The sequence below is a fragment of the Panthera pardus genome, unplaced genomic scaffold (assembly GCF_024362965.1).
Source record: "Panthera pardus isolate Hobbes unplaced genomic scaffold, ASM2436296v1 HiC_scaffold_12, whole genome shotgun sequence".
NCBI classification, from domain to species: Eukaryota; Metazoa; Chordata; class Mammalia; order Carnivora; family Felidae; genus Panthera; species Panthera pardus.
Genome location: NW_026526677.1, coordinates 12,477,391 through 12,495,445, shown reverse-complemented (window position 1 = coordinate 12,495,445; position 18,055 = coordinate 12,477,391). Strand labels below are relative to the sequence as shown.

The 18,055-nt window shown below is 40.9% G+C and overlaps 1 protein-coding gene across 1 annotated transcript; it reads right to left on the bottom strand.

Moving 5' to 3' along the window:
- Nucleotides 1-8,008: 8,008 nt before the first annotated feature.
- Nucleotides 8,009-8,968, bottom strand: LOC109246946 (olfactory receptor 10Q1-like). Its single transcript, XM_019415312.1, has one exon. The coding sequence runs from the start codon at nt 8,966-8,968 to the stop codon at nt 8,009-8,011; it is 960 nt and encodes a 319-aa protein (XP_019270857.1).
- Between the last annotated feature and the right edge of the window lie 9,087 nt (nt 8,969-18,055).

Sequence of the window (18,055 nt, the reverse complement as noted above, 5' to 3'; positions counted from 1 at the left end):
TGTGATGGAATTAAATGGCATAAAGTATTTAGAACCCTTGGTTTGATGTGTGAAACCTATTAAGTTGCATAATAAATGTTAATTCTTCTCTCCTTTCTTCGGATCTGTTAAAAGGATATTAATAATACCTGCTTCATAGCAGAGGATTAAATGAAGTACCTTACAAGAAAAGGACTTTTATTAATTCCTTAAACCTTCTCCAAACTTACATTAGCCATCCCTTCAATATTTTTTAGGCTAAGATTAGTTATTACCATTTTAATCAGAAGAATAGGCCTTCCAAGTGAATTTAGAGGAACACGATAAGCCGTGGGCTGAATGAGCTCTAAAATCTTGGAGTCTCTACTTGTAGAGCCATTACTTGCTTTTCTAGCCTGGTGTCAGTGGGTACCTGGTATGTTGTAAATCTAGAAGGAGACAGAAAAAGACTTCTTCTTACCTTTATCATGAGAAGGAGGAGGGGTGTACCGAGCCGGTCTCCTCAGGTCTAGTCGTAAGAGACGGAAGAGAGCAGGTGAGGGCTGTTTGCTCTGGAGAGAGAGAGGACCATGAGGCCAGAAAGTTGGCCCCGTGGGATGGAAGCTTTAGCAACCTTCCCAAGGAAATTTGCCGAAGGAATAAATTGCTCTGCTCTCTAGGGCCTTAGTCCATAAATTCTGTCTCTCCCAGGAGGTGGTTTGATGACTGTTGATCTCTCCTGTGACCAGATAATGAGTCCAAGCCAAAACCGTCCCTGCACTTGGGAGCTCCCATCAATGGAAGATCTGCAGGGAGCTTGTCAAAGTGAAGACTAGTATTAAACCCTTTATCAACACTCTCAGCGTCCCATATAATTTCCTGAGAAATAAGACAGTCCCTAATCAAGGTCATTTGTGCTTCCTGTTTCAAGTAGTTGACTCCCACCAGATTGTCATAGCTGGGTCAGCTCAAGTCCCAAGTTATTATTGCCCTGGGGAACTGAGACCATATTTTGTATTTTAGGGGTGTCTGGGTGGCTCAGTCGGTTAAGCATCTGACTTCAGCTCAGGTCATGACCTCATAGTTCAAGGGTTCGAGCACCACATGGGGCTCTATGCTGACAGCTCAGCTCCTGGAGCCTGCTTCAGATTCTATGTCTCCCTCTCTCTCTTCCCATCCCCCACTCACACTCTGTCTCTCTGTCTCTCTCAAAAATGAATAAATGTTAAAAAAATTATATTTTCTATGAAAAAGGGGGACCTGGTAACCTTGGTTATATATAAAGGAATGAATTGAGGGGAAATACTAGACAGACATTTAACTTTCCTCTGTCACCTATTAATTATATTTTTTTTTAATGTTTGTTTATTTTTGTGTGAGAGAGAGAGACAGAGCATGAACAAGGGAGGGACAGAGAGAGAGGGAGACACAGAGTCTGAGGTAGGCTCCAGGCTCTGAGCTGTCAGCACAGAGCTTGATGCGGGGCTCGAACTCACGGACAGCAAGATCATGACCTGAGCCGAAGTCGGACACTTAACTGACTGAGCCACCTAGGCACCCCTCCTCTGTCACTTCTTAAATAATTTCCTTACTGTGGTCTTCCAGAATTTGAAGAAACCATACGTTTTCACTCAGTGTACCATACAGGCTTGTAGGTTTGATCATGTCCCTGCTCAGATATTACTTTGCCATATTAAACTTGCTAATTTTTAATATCTTTCCCCTTATTGCCTTTCTTTCCCTCATCTCCATTGATCTCCTAGTCCTTTCACAGTGGAACATACTTTTGATATGTTCGTTTTGATACCCAATAATAACACAGACTTAGGGTTCACTCATTTAAAGTTTGGTTCATCATTGGTTGACTAATTAAACAAATATTTATGTAATATGATCTGCCCATCACTGGTCTAAGTCTGGGCACCAAGATGGATAAGACAAACAAGCTTCCTGCTGTCATGGGCTTATGCTGTCGCTAGTGAAACAGACAATACACATGGTAAATAAGTCAGTTAGGTATCAGATAGTGATGAGTCCCATGACGCAAATCTAACAGGTTGAAGAGCTAGAGAGTGACTGGATGAGGATGATCAGAAGCCTCTTCTTTAAGGAGGTGATGTTTGACCTGAAACAAGAATGATGCGAAGAAGCAATCCATGAAATATGGGATTAAAAAAAAATTCAAACACAGGGAAATACAGCTGAAGGTAGTAAAGAACTCAAAGCTGGAAGAAAAAAAATGCAACATGCCTAAAATAAAAAAAAATATTGAAATTTAAGCATATCCAGGCATATGGATATTGGAAATCCTATCATTCAGAGACCTTCATTGAGAAAATGAGACGTGGAGAAGTGGCCTGATTTGTATAGCGTCCAAAAAGTCAGTGGCAAAAATGGGACTAACTTGGTTCTTCTGATTTCATCTAATAATGTCCGCTGACTATTGAACATTAAAACCAGGTGGCTCTTCAGGATCCCAAGGGAAGTGAGTAGAGAATAAGTATCTATTTTTAACGATCAGCACACTGCTTTCAATAACTCCTTAGGCCAAGGATTTAATCTTTTTCTAAAGATGAAAACTAATCAGAGTGAGAATTTTTTGAGATTGAATATATTTCTAAGAGCTAAATGACTGCATATTTTGAAGTAATACTTTGTATGATGAGTTTCTAGTGAATAAAATGTTGTTAAAAGGATTTCCTCACATTTTTCTAATATAGAAATGTAAATAATACCACTGAGATTAGAAGTTGCATCAGAGCCTTTCTTTGTCATTTCCTAGGCTGTTGTGGTCATTTCAATGTATTATCTTGGCTAGGCTAAAGTCCCTAAATATTTGGTCAAACACCAGTCTAAATGTCACTTGTGAAGATATTTTTAGGTGAGATTAACAATTTAATGAGTAGGATTTGAGTAAAGCAGACTATTATCTGTTATGTGGATGAGTCACATCTAATCAGTTGAAAGCCTTAAGAGGAAAGAAGACTGAGGTGCCCTGAATAAGAGGGAATTCTGCCTCTAGACTGCCTTCACATTCAAGCTGAGACATCAACTCTTCCCTTGGTCTTCAGCCTGCTGGCCTACCCTGCAGAGTTTGAACTTACTAGACCCACAACTGCATGAGCCAATTCCATAAAACAAGCTTTTCCTCCCTCCCACCCCTCCATGCAACCTATTGGTTCTGCTTCCTGGAGAACCCTGATTAATACAGTTTTTTATCCCAAGAGTGGTTCTAGAGGAACAGAATATTAAGGATGAGTTTTCAGAATTGGTTCTGGGGTTTGTGGAATTGGCTCACTGATCTGATAAGAGTTGAAGGCACTAAAGACTCCACTTCAAGTTGTAAAGGGAATACTGAGTCTACAGTGTGATGCAGCAACAGAGATATGCAAAATATCACCACTGGATACAGCTAAGTCAGTACTTATGGAAGCCAGGTTTTGGGTGACCATGCACATGATACCTTCAGATATTTTTGTCCAAGTGATGACTATAATGAGATTGGCTGTTTGCTTCTAAATGCACTAGAGTAAGTGGGAAGGAAAAGGTTGAGCCCGGTGACTCAAAGCCTCAGCTCTACTATTTCATAAATGACCTGAAAACTTCCATGCCTGCCTGAAAGACACCAGTGTATTCTGTAGTTGTGAGCTGAGGTTGCTGAAAAACAAACCCAGAATCTCATTCTGTGAGTGGCTGATTTACAATGTAAATTGGATTCTTAGCCTCTCAGGGTTTCCTCCTGACATTTGAAGACATTAGCTGGGAAGGAATGGGATCCTGAAAATTGGAATGAGGATATACAGGATAATTTCTGATGATTCTGGGGGCATAGAACCCCTAAATTCTGATGAGTCTTCTTTGGCAGTAGAACAAGGCATACCACTCCCACTGAGGAGATTAATCCTGCCTTACCTATAATGGCCTCCCCTGAGGGATTTGCCTTGTGAGACACTGCTCGTTCTCCATAGGATGGACTCCCATCGCCCCTCTTTGCTTCTTGACCTATAACTAGGCCCAAGTCCCAGCAGGCCCTGAAAGATGGGGTACAAAGTCTATCATTTAAAAAAAAATTTTTTTACACTTATTTATTTTTGATAGACAGAGAGAAACAGAGCACAAGTGGGGGAGGGGCAGAGAGAGAAGGAGACACAGAACTGAATCAGGCTCTGGGCTCTGAGCTATCAGCACAGAGCCCGACGCAGGGCTTGATCTCACAAACCACAAGATCATGACCTGAGCCGAAGTCGGACGCTTAACCGACTGAGCCACCCAGGCGCCCCTACAAAGTCTGTCATATGAAGAGGTACATTACATTGTAAAAGAAATACATGATTTTTTCTAATTTATAACAAACAAAAATCTGGGGAATGTGTGTAGAAATGGATATTAAATGTATGGGTTAATGATGGGAGGAACACAAAGTTGGATCAGGCTGGATTTATCAACATGGGTCTGCAAAGCATAGATTCTCAATTGACTTTGCAGCTTGGGGTGTTAGGGCTCTTAAAAGATTTGATTGTTTGGTTGAAACATGGGCCAGTAGGGGGGCTACACCAAAATAAGTTGAAATACAAGTCCTGCTTTGGTCTACTGTAGAGAAAACAATTGAAAAGCTTCAGGAGATTAGAAGTTAGAGTGGATTTGTCACTTAAGACCCGCTTACCTATCCCAAGAAAGTCCAGGAGACACAACTTTCCCCATGATTGTGGGAAACAAATTTATAAGGGGAGCCCCCAACATTTTTGAAGGCTGTGTGATTGCTTTTCTCTCTCTGTCAGAAATTTCAGTGAGATGTGCTGCCTCTAAATTGGGAAACCTAAATGCAATGGAAATACTTGGACCCCAGGGTGGCAAAGGCCAAGTGATGGTACTTACTTGTTAAAGGTAGGGTGGGTGTGGTTATTACACTGCACAGAGTCGAAGCAGTAATCAGAATAGTCTACTTCACAGAGACTTACGGCCTTGGCTAGTTGATCACAGTGCTCCTAGAAGTGAAAGGATGAGAAGTCTACTACATTCTTACTTGATATGTATGAGTGGAAGAGTTCCGGATCAAGTGAACAAAAGTGTAACTTGAATCATAAAACAGAGAGTCAATTCCCAGACTTGAGCTAGTTTGCAGACCTAGAACCCCTTGAATGAAGGGGGAGGCTGTGCCCTCATGGGGAAGGACCCTACTATGCTTCCAAAAATGTATGTATGCTGTTAATCTTTTGCTCAGTCTTCCCCAAAGGGACCTAAACACTTTCAGCAACATGACTACATTGGGGGAAAGGAAATAATCAGAATTTCAGGTCTACTATACAATGGCCATGAACTGACACTAATTCCAGGAGACCCAGAAATCACCGTAGTCCCTAGTCAGAGTAGGTGCTTATGGAGACCAGGGGATCAAAGGACTTTTTAGCTCAGGTTCATCTCACAGTGGGTCCAGTGGGTCCCTAAACCCATCCTGTATTTTCCCCCCCAGTTTGGGATGCTTACTTTCAGGAAGATTTGGCTTCTCTGCATACAATGCTTCTGCCAAAACTACATACTTACAGAATTCTTTATTTACAGTCACGGCATTTCATACGGCATAGTTTTTTGCTCAAGGAACTCACTTTCTAGTAAATGAAGTGATAATGGGCCCATGTTCATGGAACTCACTGGTCTTACCGTGCTTCCCACCATCCTGAAGCATCTGGCTCGGTAGAATAGTGAATGACCTTTTGAAGATAATTACAGCACCAGCTGGCTGACAGTACCTTTCAGGGCTGAAGCAAGTTTCTCCAGGAGGCTTTATGTGCTCTAAATCAGCATATAGTATTATTTCTCCCGTAGCCAGGACTCATACTTCCCGTAGCCAGAAATATAGTATTATTTCTCCCATAGCCAGGACTTGCAAATCAGTGGGTGGAAATGGGAATGGATTCTGGTCATCCACCAGCAAAATTATTCTTTTCTGTCCCCATGACATTATGCTTTGCTGGTCGAGAGGTCTCTGTACCAATGGGAGGAATGATTCCACCATGAGACACAACAATGATTCTATTGAACTGAAAGTTAAGACTGTCACCTGGCCACTTTGTGCTCCTCATGACCCTGAATCAACAGGTAAACAAGGTATTACTGTACTGACTGGGGTAACGTCCTGATTACGAAGGGGAAATTGGACTGTTGCTTCATAATAGAGGTACTGAAGAGTGTCTTTCAAAGAGATCCCTTAGGGCATGTCTTAGTACTACCATGCCCTGTGGTTAAAATGGATGAGCCACTACAACAATTCAATTCAAGAAAGACTGTAAAAGTCCCAGACCTTTTGGGAAGGAAAGTTTGAGTCACTCCACTACATAAAGAACCATGGCAAGCTGGGATACTTTCTAAGGAGAAAGGGAATACGGAATGGGTATTGAAAGAAGGGATTTATAAACATCAGTTTTGAGCACATAACCATTTGCAGAAATGAAGACTGCAATTGTTAGGTGTGTTTCTTCTTTATTTTTTTTTATAAGGAATATGTTTGTGAGTATGTATGTGTGTATTTTCTTCCCTCTCTTATCCCATTAAAATATAACATAAAATGTATTAACTTTACATCATAGTATTTAAGTTACAGAGTATAAAGGACAAGGGTGAACATCACCCAAAGACTTTGCATTCTCTTGGGGGGAAAAGTACATTTTCGGTTATAGACACTATAATTGTTATCAGGTTGGGTAGAAATATGGCTGTTATTGTCTTTATTTGGAGGTCAACTATGGTCTAAGGAGATGAGTATGAATGCCAAGTTGACAAGGGGTGGATAGTGATGATTACTTTTATGAGTCAATTGGCTAGGCTATGGTACTCAGTTGTTTAATCAAATACCAGTCAAGATGCTGCCATGAAGGTGTTTTCAGATGTGCTGAACATGTAAATAAGTAGACTTTGTGCAGAGCAGCTTACCCTCCATGATGTGGATGGACCTCATCTAATCTCTTAAAGGTCTTGAAAGAAAAGGCTGAGACAGCCAGAAAAGGAAGGGATTCTTTTTCCATTGCCTTCAAACTCAAGATGGCAACTGATGCCTGCTGGAACTTTCAGCCTGTTGGCCTCGGCCGAACATTTTGGATTTGCCAAACTTCACAACTGTGTGAGCCAATTGCTTGCAAACACCTCTTTCTCTATCCTGTTGGTTCTGTTTCTCTGGAGAATGTTGACCAATACAGAGGATGACCGCTGGAGAGTTTGACCATGATACTTGATGACCCACTCTTGCTTTCCCAGAACTTAGGGGGTCTTATGTTGGCATAAGTTATTCTCAACACATGTTAACTCTCAGAGCAAACTGATTCTGCACCACCTTTCCTGACTTACTTGTACATTCCTGGATTGAATGTGGGAGCAGAGGTTAGACCCAACCACAGGACCTTGTAATGTACAAAAGAGGCTTAATGAAGGAAATAGGTGCATTAACCAGGTTATTACTTGTCATACTTTAAAGGTTTTTTTTTAAGCTTATTTATTTATTTGAGAGAAATAGAGAGTGTGAGCAGGGGAGGGGCAGAGAGAGACAGGGAGAGAGAGGATCCCAAGAAGGCTCCTCTCTGTCAGTTCACAGCCCAACTCGAGGCTCAAACCCATGAACCGTGAGATCATGACCTGAGCCGAAATCAAGAGCAGGTCACTTCACCGACTGAGCCACCCAGGCAACTCTGTCATATTCTAAACACAAAACAAGAATAAGGCATTTTAGGTGAGATATCCTTATGAACATTTTCCAAGCAATCAGCTAATACCATTGCTTCTCAAGAGGAAGCTTCAAAGATAATAACATTGCTTCAGAATAAATGTAGACTTTTAATCCGTGGCTAAGTGAATAATAGCCTACAGAAATCTTGTCAGTTTTCAGTTTTAAAGGCTCAGAGAACTTTAAAAACATGAAAGTGAACTGTAGCAAACAAGCATGTTAGGGACAGAAGAAATGAAAATCCAAACTTTGGAGACATAAATATAAATCTGGCATTTGTGGGTAAGGGTTTCACTGTTGTCCTATGCTCAGGGACCTGTTTCAAGTCCCCCTGAAACTTCAGAGAGCTTCAGCTGTTCCTTTGCGACTGATGGCCTTTTTCAGGGCACCTTTGACATCCTTGTTCCTAAGGGTGTAAATCAGCGGGTTGAGTAGGGGGGTGATGAAGGTGTAGACTAGGGCAAACTGGCGGTCCTCATCCACCGACGAGCCCGATTGGGGACGCAGGTAGACCAAGGCACAGAAGCCATACTGCAGCAGGACCACGGTGAGGTGCGACGAGCAGGTGGAGAAGGCCCGGCGGCGGCCCTCGGCGGAGCGGATGCGCAGGATGGCGGAGGCGATGAACACATAGGACACACAGATAAGCAGGAAGGGGACGGTCAGCACGAGGATGCCCACCACGTAGAGCACGGCCTGGTGCACGCGGATGTCGGCGCAGGCCAGCCGCAGGACGGGAGGCACGTCGCACAGGAAGTGGTTGATTTCCCGGCGGTGCCCGCAGAAGGGCAAGGTGAAGATCAAGCAGGTGAGCTGCAGGGAGAGGAGGAGGGCCAGGCCCAGGGCGCACAGCACCATCCGGACGCACAGCTTCTGGGTCATGATGAGGGTGTAGCGCAGCGGGTGGCAGATGGCCACGTAGCGATCGTATGCCATGATTGCCAAGAGGAAGCAGTCAGCGCCGCCAAGCGTGAGAAAAAAGAACATTTGGGCCCCACAGCCAGCCAGCGGAATGGGTTTCCGGGCGCCCCAAAGGTTGGCAAGCATCAGAGGCACCACCACTGTGGTGTAGCTGATCTCTACGAAAGACAGGTTGCACAGGAAGAAGTACATGGGGGTGTGTAGCGAGCTGTGTGTGCGCACCGCCCAGACGATGGCCGCGTTGCCACAAAGGATCATCGAGTAGAGCAGGAGGAAGAGGAGGAAAAGGAGGGCCTGCAATTCGGGGACGGTGGTGAAGGCGCGGAACACGAACTCGGTGGGGCCGGATTGGTTGAGGACGGGGCTTCTGGCGAACATGTCCCCTGCAAGAGAGCGACAGAAAGGGCCGGATCTTCCTTCACTGAGTTGTTTTATTGTCCGAGTTAGAACAAAGGCACGTTTCGTGCAGAAAAAAATAACTCAATTCCTCAAATCATCTAGTTTGTTAAAAAAAAAAAAAAAAACGAAAGCGAAGTGTTGGGTGTTGTGTGATATAAACGTCGTGAGAAGTAAAACAGTAAAACCCTGCGGTGTCTAAATAATTATTTCAAGTATTGTTTTATAAAGAATGGAAGTTTCCAATATAATTTTTTTTAATATATGAAATTTATTGTCAGATTGGTTTCCATACAACACCCAGGGCTCATCCCAAAAGATGCCCTCTTCAATGACCAATATAATTCTTAAGAAGTTTATTATGAAAAATATTTTTTTTTTTTAATATATGAAATTTACTGTCAAATTGGTTTCCATACAACACCCAGTGCTCATCCCAAAAGGTGCCCTCCTCAATACCCATCACCCACCCTGCCCTCCCTCCCACCCCCCATCAACCCTCAGTTTGTTCTCAGTTTTTAACAGTCTCTTATGCTTTGGCTCTCTCCCACTCTAACCTCTTTTTTTTTTTGAAAAATAATTTTTAAGAGTACTCCAGACCTAAAACCTCTCAACTGATATGAAAAATATGAAAAATGGATAGGAGAAAGGAGAGAGAGGGAAAACTGTTAATTTTCTCACACTGTGTAAAGAGTGACTTATATATATAGACTTTATATGATTAAAGTATAAACTTTATTGAGATGTGGGTGGTTAGAGAAAAGTTTATTCTTTATACATTCTTTAATATTTATTTATTTATTTATTTATTTATTTATTTATTCATAAAATGTTTTTTATTTATTTTGAGAGAGGGAGGGAGAGGGAGGGGCAGAGAGAACGGGAGAGAGAGAAGCCCAAGCAGGTTCTGTGCTGTCAGCACAGAGCCTGACGCAAGGCTCGATCTCACGAACCTTGAGACCATGACCTGAGTGGAAATCAAGAGTTGGGTGCTTAACTGACTGAGCCACCCAGGTGCCCAATTCTTCAATATTTAATATTAATCACTTTAATATTAAACACAAAGAGAATGTATTTTTCCAAATATACATAATATAAACATATATGTCTTTTTCCAAAGTTAAAGAGAAAAATTAAAGAAGGAAGCTATTATTCAAAAGAAAAAAAGAACAAAATGGATACAGAAATGGGGGTAAAAACGTGCAGTTACGTGTTTTAAATATGCTTATGTAATTATATGTTAAAGATTTTAAGGAATACATACATTTTAAAATTGATTTTTTGGGCAGGTGTGTGGGTGGCTCAGTCAGTTGATCATCCAACTTTGGCTCAGGTCATGTTCTCGTGGTCTGGGGGTTCAAGTTCCCAGTCGGGTTCTGTGCTGACAGCTCAGAGCCTAGAGCCTGCTTTGAATTCTGTGTCTCCTTCTCTCTCTGCCCCTCCCCTGTTCGTACTCTCTCTCAAAAATAAAAATAAATAAATAATGTAAAAATGATAATAAATTTAATTTTTTTCGTAATTGCCTTTTCAACGATCTGATCAATTTCTGGCTCTGATTGCATTGGATGAAAGGGCTTTTACTTTACAGAAAGCACAAAAGTTTTTCTTTGTACCAGCAATAAGTACTTAGAACATTCTAATCCCAATAGCCTCACAAATATAAAGTGTCAAACACTGTAATGTAATCATAAGACAAATTTAAAGCAGCTAGTAGAGCTTTTTTGTATGGAAAAACTCAACATTTTAGCAATATTATGTATCTTAAAAATAATGCATGTAGTTGGTATGAGTCTGATACAGATCCCAAGATAATTTGAGTTTGTATATGTGCACACTTTTGTGTGCATGTGCATGTATTTCATAATGTGATTTTAAAGTTTATTTGGAAGAACAGCCAAGTGAGAATGGATGTTCAAAAAAGAGTGAGGGTGAGGCTTGCATTAACTATGAAATTATAGCATTAAATAATAACATGTTGTATATCAAAATTAAATCAATTAAAAATACATGCAGGAATAGAGAGTTCAGTAAGACAGAAAATACTCATAAATATGTGAGTCTCCAATTCATGATAAAGGTATGGCAGCATAGCAGATTGGCTAAGTGCATGTTTTCTGCCATCAGACTCCTTGGGTTCAAAGGAATCATGGGCACTTTACATAAAATCCATATACTTCAATTTTTTAAATCCATAACATGGGAATGACAATAAAGACACTTTGACAATATAATGAAAATAAATTAAAAGCACTTAATATGGCATCTGTCCCTATAAACATTCACTAAATGTTAACTCAAACTATTTTTCAAATAACTACAGTATGGAATAATGGACCAATATTCATTTTGATATGAATTTTTAAAAATTATCATATGCTGACATTTATTTTTGGATGGCCAGAAAGCATATTCTTAAAAAGCAGAATCAAAAAGGAAATCATAAAGAAATCATACAGGTAAGGACAAAACTAAGATCCTGAGCCAGCAAGATCTAGTTATGAGAAGGTAGAGTCTCCCTTACACTCTTTGGTTCTTGGATTTCATTCTTTTAATCTGTTATCAATTACTTGGTAACTTTGACAAGACGTCCCAAAGACCCACACAGAAAAGACAGATTTGTTGGAACAATTCCATTGGAAAGTCTAATACAAATATTCAATCTCTGAATCCATACATGTAGAGAGGGAGGCAGTCTCCTACAACGTATGATTAGAGAAGCCTGAGAAAAAGCCCTGCTACTCCATACTGTCCCCACCATATTGTCCCCTGACCACTGTGAAGGAAATTCTTGAGTTAATTATTCCTGTGTGAAAACACACAGGCTCTAAGATCCTTTCGCCTGCATTTGAATCCAGGTTCTGCCACACACCAGCTCTCTGGCCTTGAAAATTTACTTACTCAATAAGTAAACCTACAAAGCTCAGTTTCCTTAGCTGACAATCTGCAGCGTTCGTGTGCATGTTAGTAAAAATATACACACAGTGCGTTGTGCGTTGCCCAGCTCTTCCCCCTCCCAAACATTTCCTATTGTAAGATCTATATAATACAATATTTACCATTTTAATCGCTTTTAAGCGTATAGTTCAATGGTGTTAAGTATATTCAGATTTTTGTGCGACTATCAACGCCATTATCGACAGAAATCTTTTCATCTTGCAAGAGTGAAACTCTATACCATTAAATAACTCCCCATCTCTCTTACTTCCGAGCCCCTGGCAACTGCAATTCTACTCTCTGTGACTATGATTTTTTCTTAATGTTTATTTATTTTTGAGAGAGAGAGAGAAAGCTCACGAGCAGGGGGGTGGGGCAGAGAGAGTGGGGGACGGAGAATCCTAAGCAGGCTCTGTGCTGACAGCAGAGAGCCTGATGCAGGACTCAAACTCAGGAACCATGAGATCAGGACCTGAGCCAAATCGGACCCTTAACTACTGAACCACCCCCTCTGTGTCTGTGACTTTGACTACTCTGGTTTCCTCATATAAGTGGGACCCTGCAGTATGTCTCTTTGTGACCGGCTTATTTCACTTCGTGTGTCTAGCTTTTAAGAGGGGCCTGTCTCTTCCCAGTGCTCACCCTCTCCAATCCCTTGACTACTATCTTGTTTCTCTCCTGAAATGGCTGGAAGTCCGTCAGCCTGGGTGACTTTTCCTTCCTTTCTTCCTAGCTAATTTCTACAGGTTTCTGCTCAGGAAGCAATTATCCAGGAAGAATTCCTGATTCTCCTTCTCTCTGCACCTCTGGGTAAGGTGCTGTTCGTATGAACTGCTGCAAAACTGTCTCAGTTCCAAGACTGCTGTGCCTGCATCAGACTAAGCACCGTCAAGCAAGCAAGAAAGCTAGCTAGCATTTATTGAGCACCTGACGCCTACTGAAATCTTAGTCTCAGCTCTGGGGAAACCATTTTAAAAAATAGGAAAAATGATGTGTGTCTTTAATCATGTAAGGGAGACCCGATGTTTAACAGAATTTGGGAAAAACTCTTCTAAGTGAGAGTTTCCTATGTAACCTTTCTAGAATAGCAAAGCTATAAAAGACCTCTCCTCCTACATAGAAAGATGATGGATGGATGGATGGATGGATAGATAGATACATACACACATATGTTTATAAACGAATAGATAAATAGGTACATGGATACATATATACATAGTCAAGCACATTTGGGAAAAACTAAATAGTGTCTTTGTGACCTGCAGAGGAGATAAGCATTGAAAGGCTTTTAGAATCCTGATGTGCAGAAGTAACTATAAATTTAACTTTTCAACATTTATTTCTCTGGCGTTTCACAAAAGCTCCTTTAGGTGCCTTGGCAGCATATTCAAACATAATAATAATGGCTCGTGTCACAATGTGAAGGCACTCTGGTAAACTCTCCACATGTATTAATTTAGACGCACCTCGCAACTACACCATGAGCTGGGTCATATTTTATGCGTATTTTACAGATCAAGAACTGAGAAAGATTAAATAGTCTGAGATTCAACAGCTGGTCTGTGGTGGAGTTGTGATTTAAGCCCAAGCATTTTGGATCTGGAAAAGAAAGACCTAAGTTTGGGCCCTGGGTTCACCACTTCTGAGTTACGTGATTTTGGACAAACCATAATCTAAGTAAGCCTCATTGTCCTCATCTGGGGAGTGTGGAGAATTACGTCCAAACCACTAAGCTATTTGATTTATTTAACCCTTCTTACATGTACTTTGAAATTTCTCCCTGTACTCTAAAGTAGGGATTAGCAAACTTTTTCTATAAAGGACAAGATAGAAAATATTTTAGGCATTGTAGGCTACATGGGGTCCTTGTGTATTATGTATCTCCCTCCCTCCTTGCCCCTTCCCTCCTTCCTTCCTTCCTTCCTTCCTTCCCTTCCCTTCCTCCTTCATTCCTTCCTTCCCTCCTTCCTGTCCTTCTCTTCTTCTCTCTCTCTTTCTGCCTCCCTCCTTCCCAATCTCCTCTCTCTCTCTTTTTATTCTTTTCTCTTAAAGTACAAAACATACTCCTAGCTCAAGGGCTGCACAAAAAGAGGCTGAATTTGGTTTATAGCCTAGTTTGCCTATCCTTGCCCTGAAGTATTATATGCAGCAGGTTAAGATCAATTAGGAAAAAAAAAAACCATTAGTTTTTAAAAAGTAAAGTCTCTTAAGATGTTTCCTTACCTCCTTGCAATTCACTTCATTCCGTCAGCCATCAAAGAACATTCATAAAGGCAAAAATTTTTTTGTTTCTTCCTATAGATGATTAAGGCACTTCTTTCAGAATGCTTCCTGACCCTATGTATTCTGTTCTTTGAAAATGAAATGAAATATGAATACATGGGATCCAGATGTGTATAATCCCCTGGAAATGAAAAGTAACCAGTAGGTGATGTCTTTGTAATATCTAGATGTGCATGGCAAAGAGTGTGCTGGTGTTCAGGAAGAGAGTCAGGTTTTAGAAAGCCATTCTTGGAATAGGGAAAGATAAAGAGGAACATAAGGAAAGTGGATATACTTTGGAATTATTCTAAGCCAGAGTTCATGGAAGGACCAGACTCCTTTTCTTCATTGTCCTCTTTACTCCGAGTCCATTTTGCCTGATTTAGCCACATAATTTAGTGCTCTATAGGATGTCTTAAAATAATGGGTCCCAAAGAGGAGGAATTTCCCCAGTGGCCTTACTTAAACCAAATTAAACTAAAAAATATTGGGAGGAAATTTCCTGCATTGATCAACTGTGACAAAGTTAACGGGCACCTTTGGTAGTCACAGACAACTGTTGTGTGGGGACCACAGGGTGGTGTCCTCATTCGAACCTAAACCCAACCCATAGGAACATAAGGATGCGTATTCTGGCAAATTCAATCTATGGGAAACATTCGTGCCAGCTCAGGGTTCCCCAAAGCAGTAGACTACATTAAAATTATCCTCACCCGGGCAACTGGGAATGTGAATTTTAGGCTGAGCTTTGCCACTTAAATGCTAAGTCAACTCAGGCAAATTTTGAAGATTTTTATATTTGAATTTCCTCATCTATATTATGCATGGTTGAACTAGGTGATGTCTATGGTCCCCTCTCACCTCAAAAGTCTACAATTTCTACTTCTCTCTCAAGGAACAGAGAACATATGGGAGAACAGCAGCCCGCTATCGCTCGTAGCTTCCTCATTTCCCCTGTCAATCATAGCATATTTCTCTCTGCTGAGCTCTGCCCCATTCCCACACATTTCCATGATAACAACTTATTTGGTCATTATATTTATAATGAGATATCATGTTTGGTCTTATGTTTATAATTTCATGCCCGAAGCAAATGGGTGGCTTGACTTAGCTATTGTGTATGTGAATGCCTTTGCCACGAGCAGGCGCTTTATTCTGGCCTTCACCCAACTAAGTTGCCAGACTACTTTCAGCCTACATGGTCAGGTTATAAGTCCAGTCATATCATTGAGCAAAAGCATGTACTTTATTTTTTTTTTTAAGGTCTATTCATTTATTTTGAGAGACAGAGAGAGTGCTAGCAGGGGAGATACAGAGAGAGAGCAAGAGCGAGCGAGCGAGCGAGAATCCCAAGCAGGATCCACATTGTCAGTGCAAGCCTGATGTGGGGCTCGATCTCATGAACAGTGAGATCCTGACCTGAGTCGAAATCACTGATGCTTAACTTACTGAGCCACCCAGGCACCCCAAAAGTATGTATTTTAAAATACATGGTGTAGAATTTCTATGTAGTTACAGTTGTGGAAGGAGATTTTTCTCATTACTTTCTCCTCAGATGTTAAATGAATGATTACTGATGAAATTTCACTCGGCCCGTAAGGAGGAACATTGACTATCATGTAGCAAATAACCTTCAGTGGGTTCCAAATGTCCTAACCTCAGATGGGTAAGGTTTATACCCAATCAACAAGTTAGAAGTGTTTGCCTGCATAACGGTGCTGACATTCACACGCATGGTAGAATTTGGAGTTGGAATAAATTATTCTTGATGGATTCATCAACCCTTGTATGGAAGGGTTTTCACACAATGCCAAGGAGCAGCTCCTTTCCCGACAGGATGTGACTCAATTACTCCCTCACATCCACACATACTCAGTATCTTCTCTGTCTCACCCTCCTCTTCTTTTCACCCTCTAGCCCCATTCTCAGCAAATAGCACTCTCTCGGGGAAGCTGTCAAGAAAATACACACATGCTATCACAAAGCACATCTGCCTCTCTGTCACTAGAACATTAGAAATGCTAGTTTTATGAAGTACTCACGGAAAACTTTGAGAACTAAAAAGATTTGCAGTGTGTACATGTGTTTTGGGTACACGTGTTGCAAGAATAGCACCAATCTCCATATTCTTTGACATTTTAAAATTTATATGTTAGTACTGATGATGAGAAGGACATTAAAGTCCTGCATTTTCAACATCTCCTGACGCTCCAAAGAGAGAAGAACCAGACCATTCTGCAGCTGGGGTCACAATATTAAACCTATCTTGACCGGTTTGGGTTAAACAGAGTTAGACAGAGAAATTGGTCTTTGTTATGGTTTCCCAGTATGGTCCTTGGCCCCAGGGAGATGTCCTCAGGTGGATATAGGATATAAACACAGGTCTCGGTCAGAAAATTTAAAAACCTTCAGGAGTGGAGAAATAAGGTCAATGGTTATGAAGTGGGGGGGGGGGCAGAGAGATGTGATATTCTCTATACTTTTGCTAAAGGTGTAATAAAAATAATTTTAAAATTTGTTTCTTTACAGCATGCCAAACACCATACTGAGTACATAAAATGTAGTATCTCATTAAATCTTACCCCAACTCTCTGAAGTAGTTACTATTGTTATGCACCAGGCACTATTAACATAGTTTGAGTCCAGATTGTCTCCCATCAAAGACTTTTTATTTAACCATTGCATTAGTACTCTTTCTTTCTTGCTTGCTTTCTTTTCTTTCTTTCTTTCTCCCTTCCTTCTTTCCTTCCTTCCTTTCTTCTTTCTTTCTCTGCCTTCCTTCCTCCCTCCCTCCCTCCTTTCTTCCTTCCTTCCTCCCTCTTCCTTCCTTCCTTCCTTCCTTCCTTTCTCTCTTTCTCCCTTCTTTCCTTCCTTCATTTCTTCTTTCTTTCTCTCTCTTCCTTAATTCCTCCCTCCCTCCCTCCCTTTCTTCTTTCTTTCTTTCTTTCTTTCTTTCTTTCTTTCTTTCTTTCTTTCTTTCCAACTACTAGTACAATTGAAAAACACTCCTTCAGAATGGAGAGCTTGCGAAACAATTTTCTATGGTTGTAAGGCCATTTGTGACTTCTTTTCTGGATGCTTGTCTTTTGAATCAGAATTCTTTAGAGAGAAAAAAATAGCAGTCTTGTTCTTGCAGTCTGGCTTTGCGAGGAGTGACAATTCAAGCTATGAGGCTCCCATGAGGAATATAAGCTTTCACTGTCATCTAGAGAGAGAACAAATCTAACACTATCACAGTGAGAGCCTTCAGTGGGTGCCAGTTCTTATCCCCTCTGCTTTTCTTTCTGTCTATCGATCCAGGGGGTAGAAAAAATTGGGCCATTGTTTTTTGCTGTTCCATATTTGCCAGTAGAAATTTTCTTACAAGGGTTGGAACCCTGTTATTTATTATTTCCTTATGCTAGGCTCAAATTAATCATTTTTAAAATCTGAATTTCATGATCATCTGGAATGCCTCAAAAGCTCAAAGGGTGACCCGTGGACCCTCAGATATAAGCATTGAGTTTAGTTAGTGAAAATGGTTTGTACTTCATGGAATGAGGGATGACCTGAGATATGTCACTGTGGGGTGACCTGAGATATGTCCTCTATTTGGGCTCATAAAATGAGCAAATCTTGAATTCATTAGGGACCCAGCTTGGTACTGACTCATTTACTCAATCTCAGTTCATTCACTCATGTATTTATTCACTCATGTAGCCATCCATTCACATATTTCTTCAGTCATTAATTTAATTTCTCATTAAATAAGCATCTAATGATTCCTAGTAAAAACCAAGCCTGGTAGAGGAGAGAGGGCTGATGTATGAGTTAAGAGCAGTCATCAGAGAATATAGTTCCCATTAGATGCCAGGTCCAGGGATATCTTTTAAC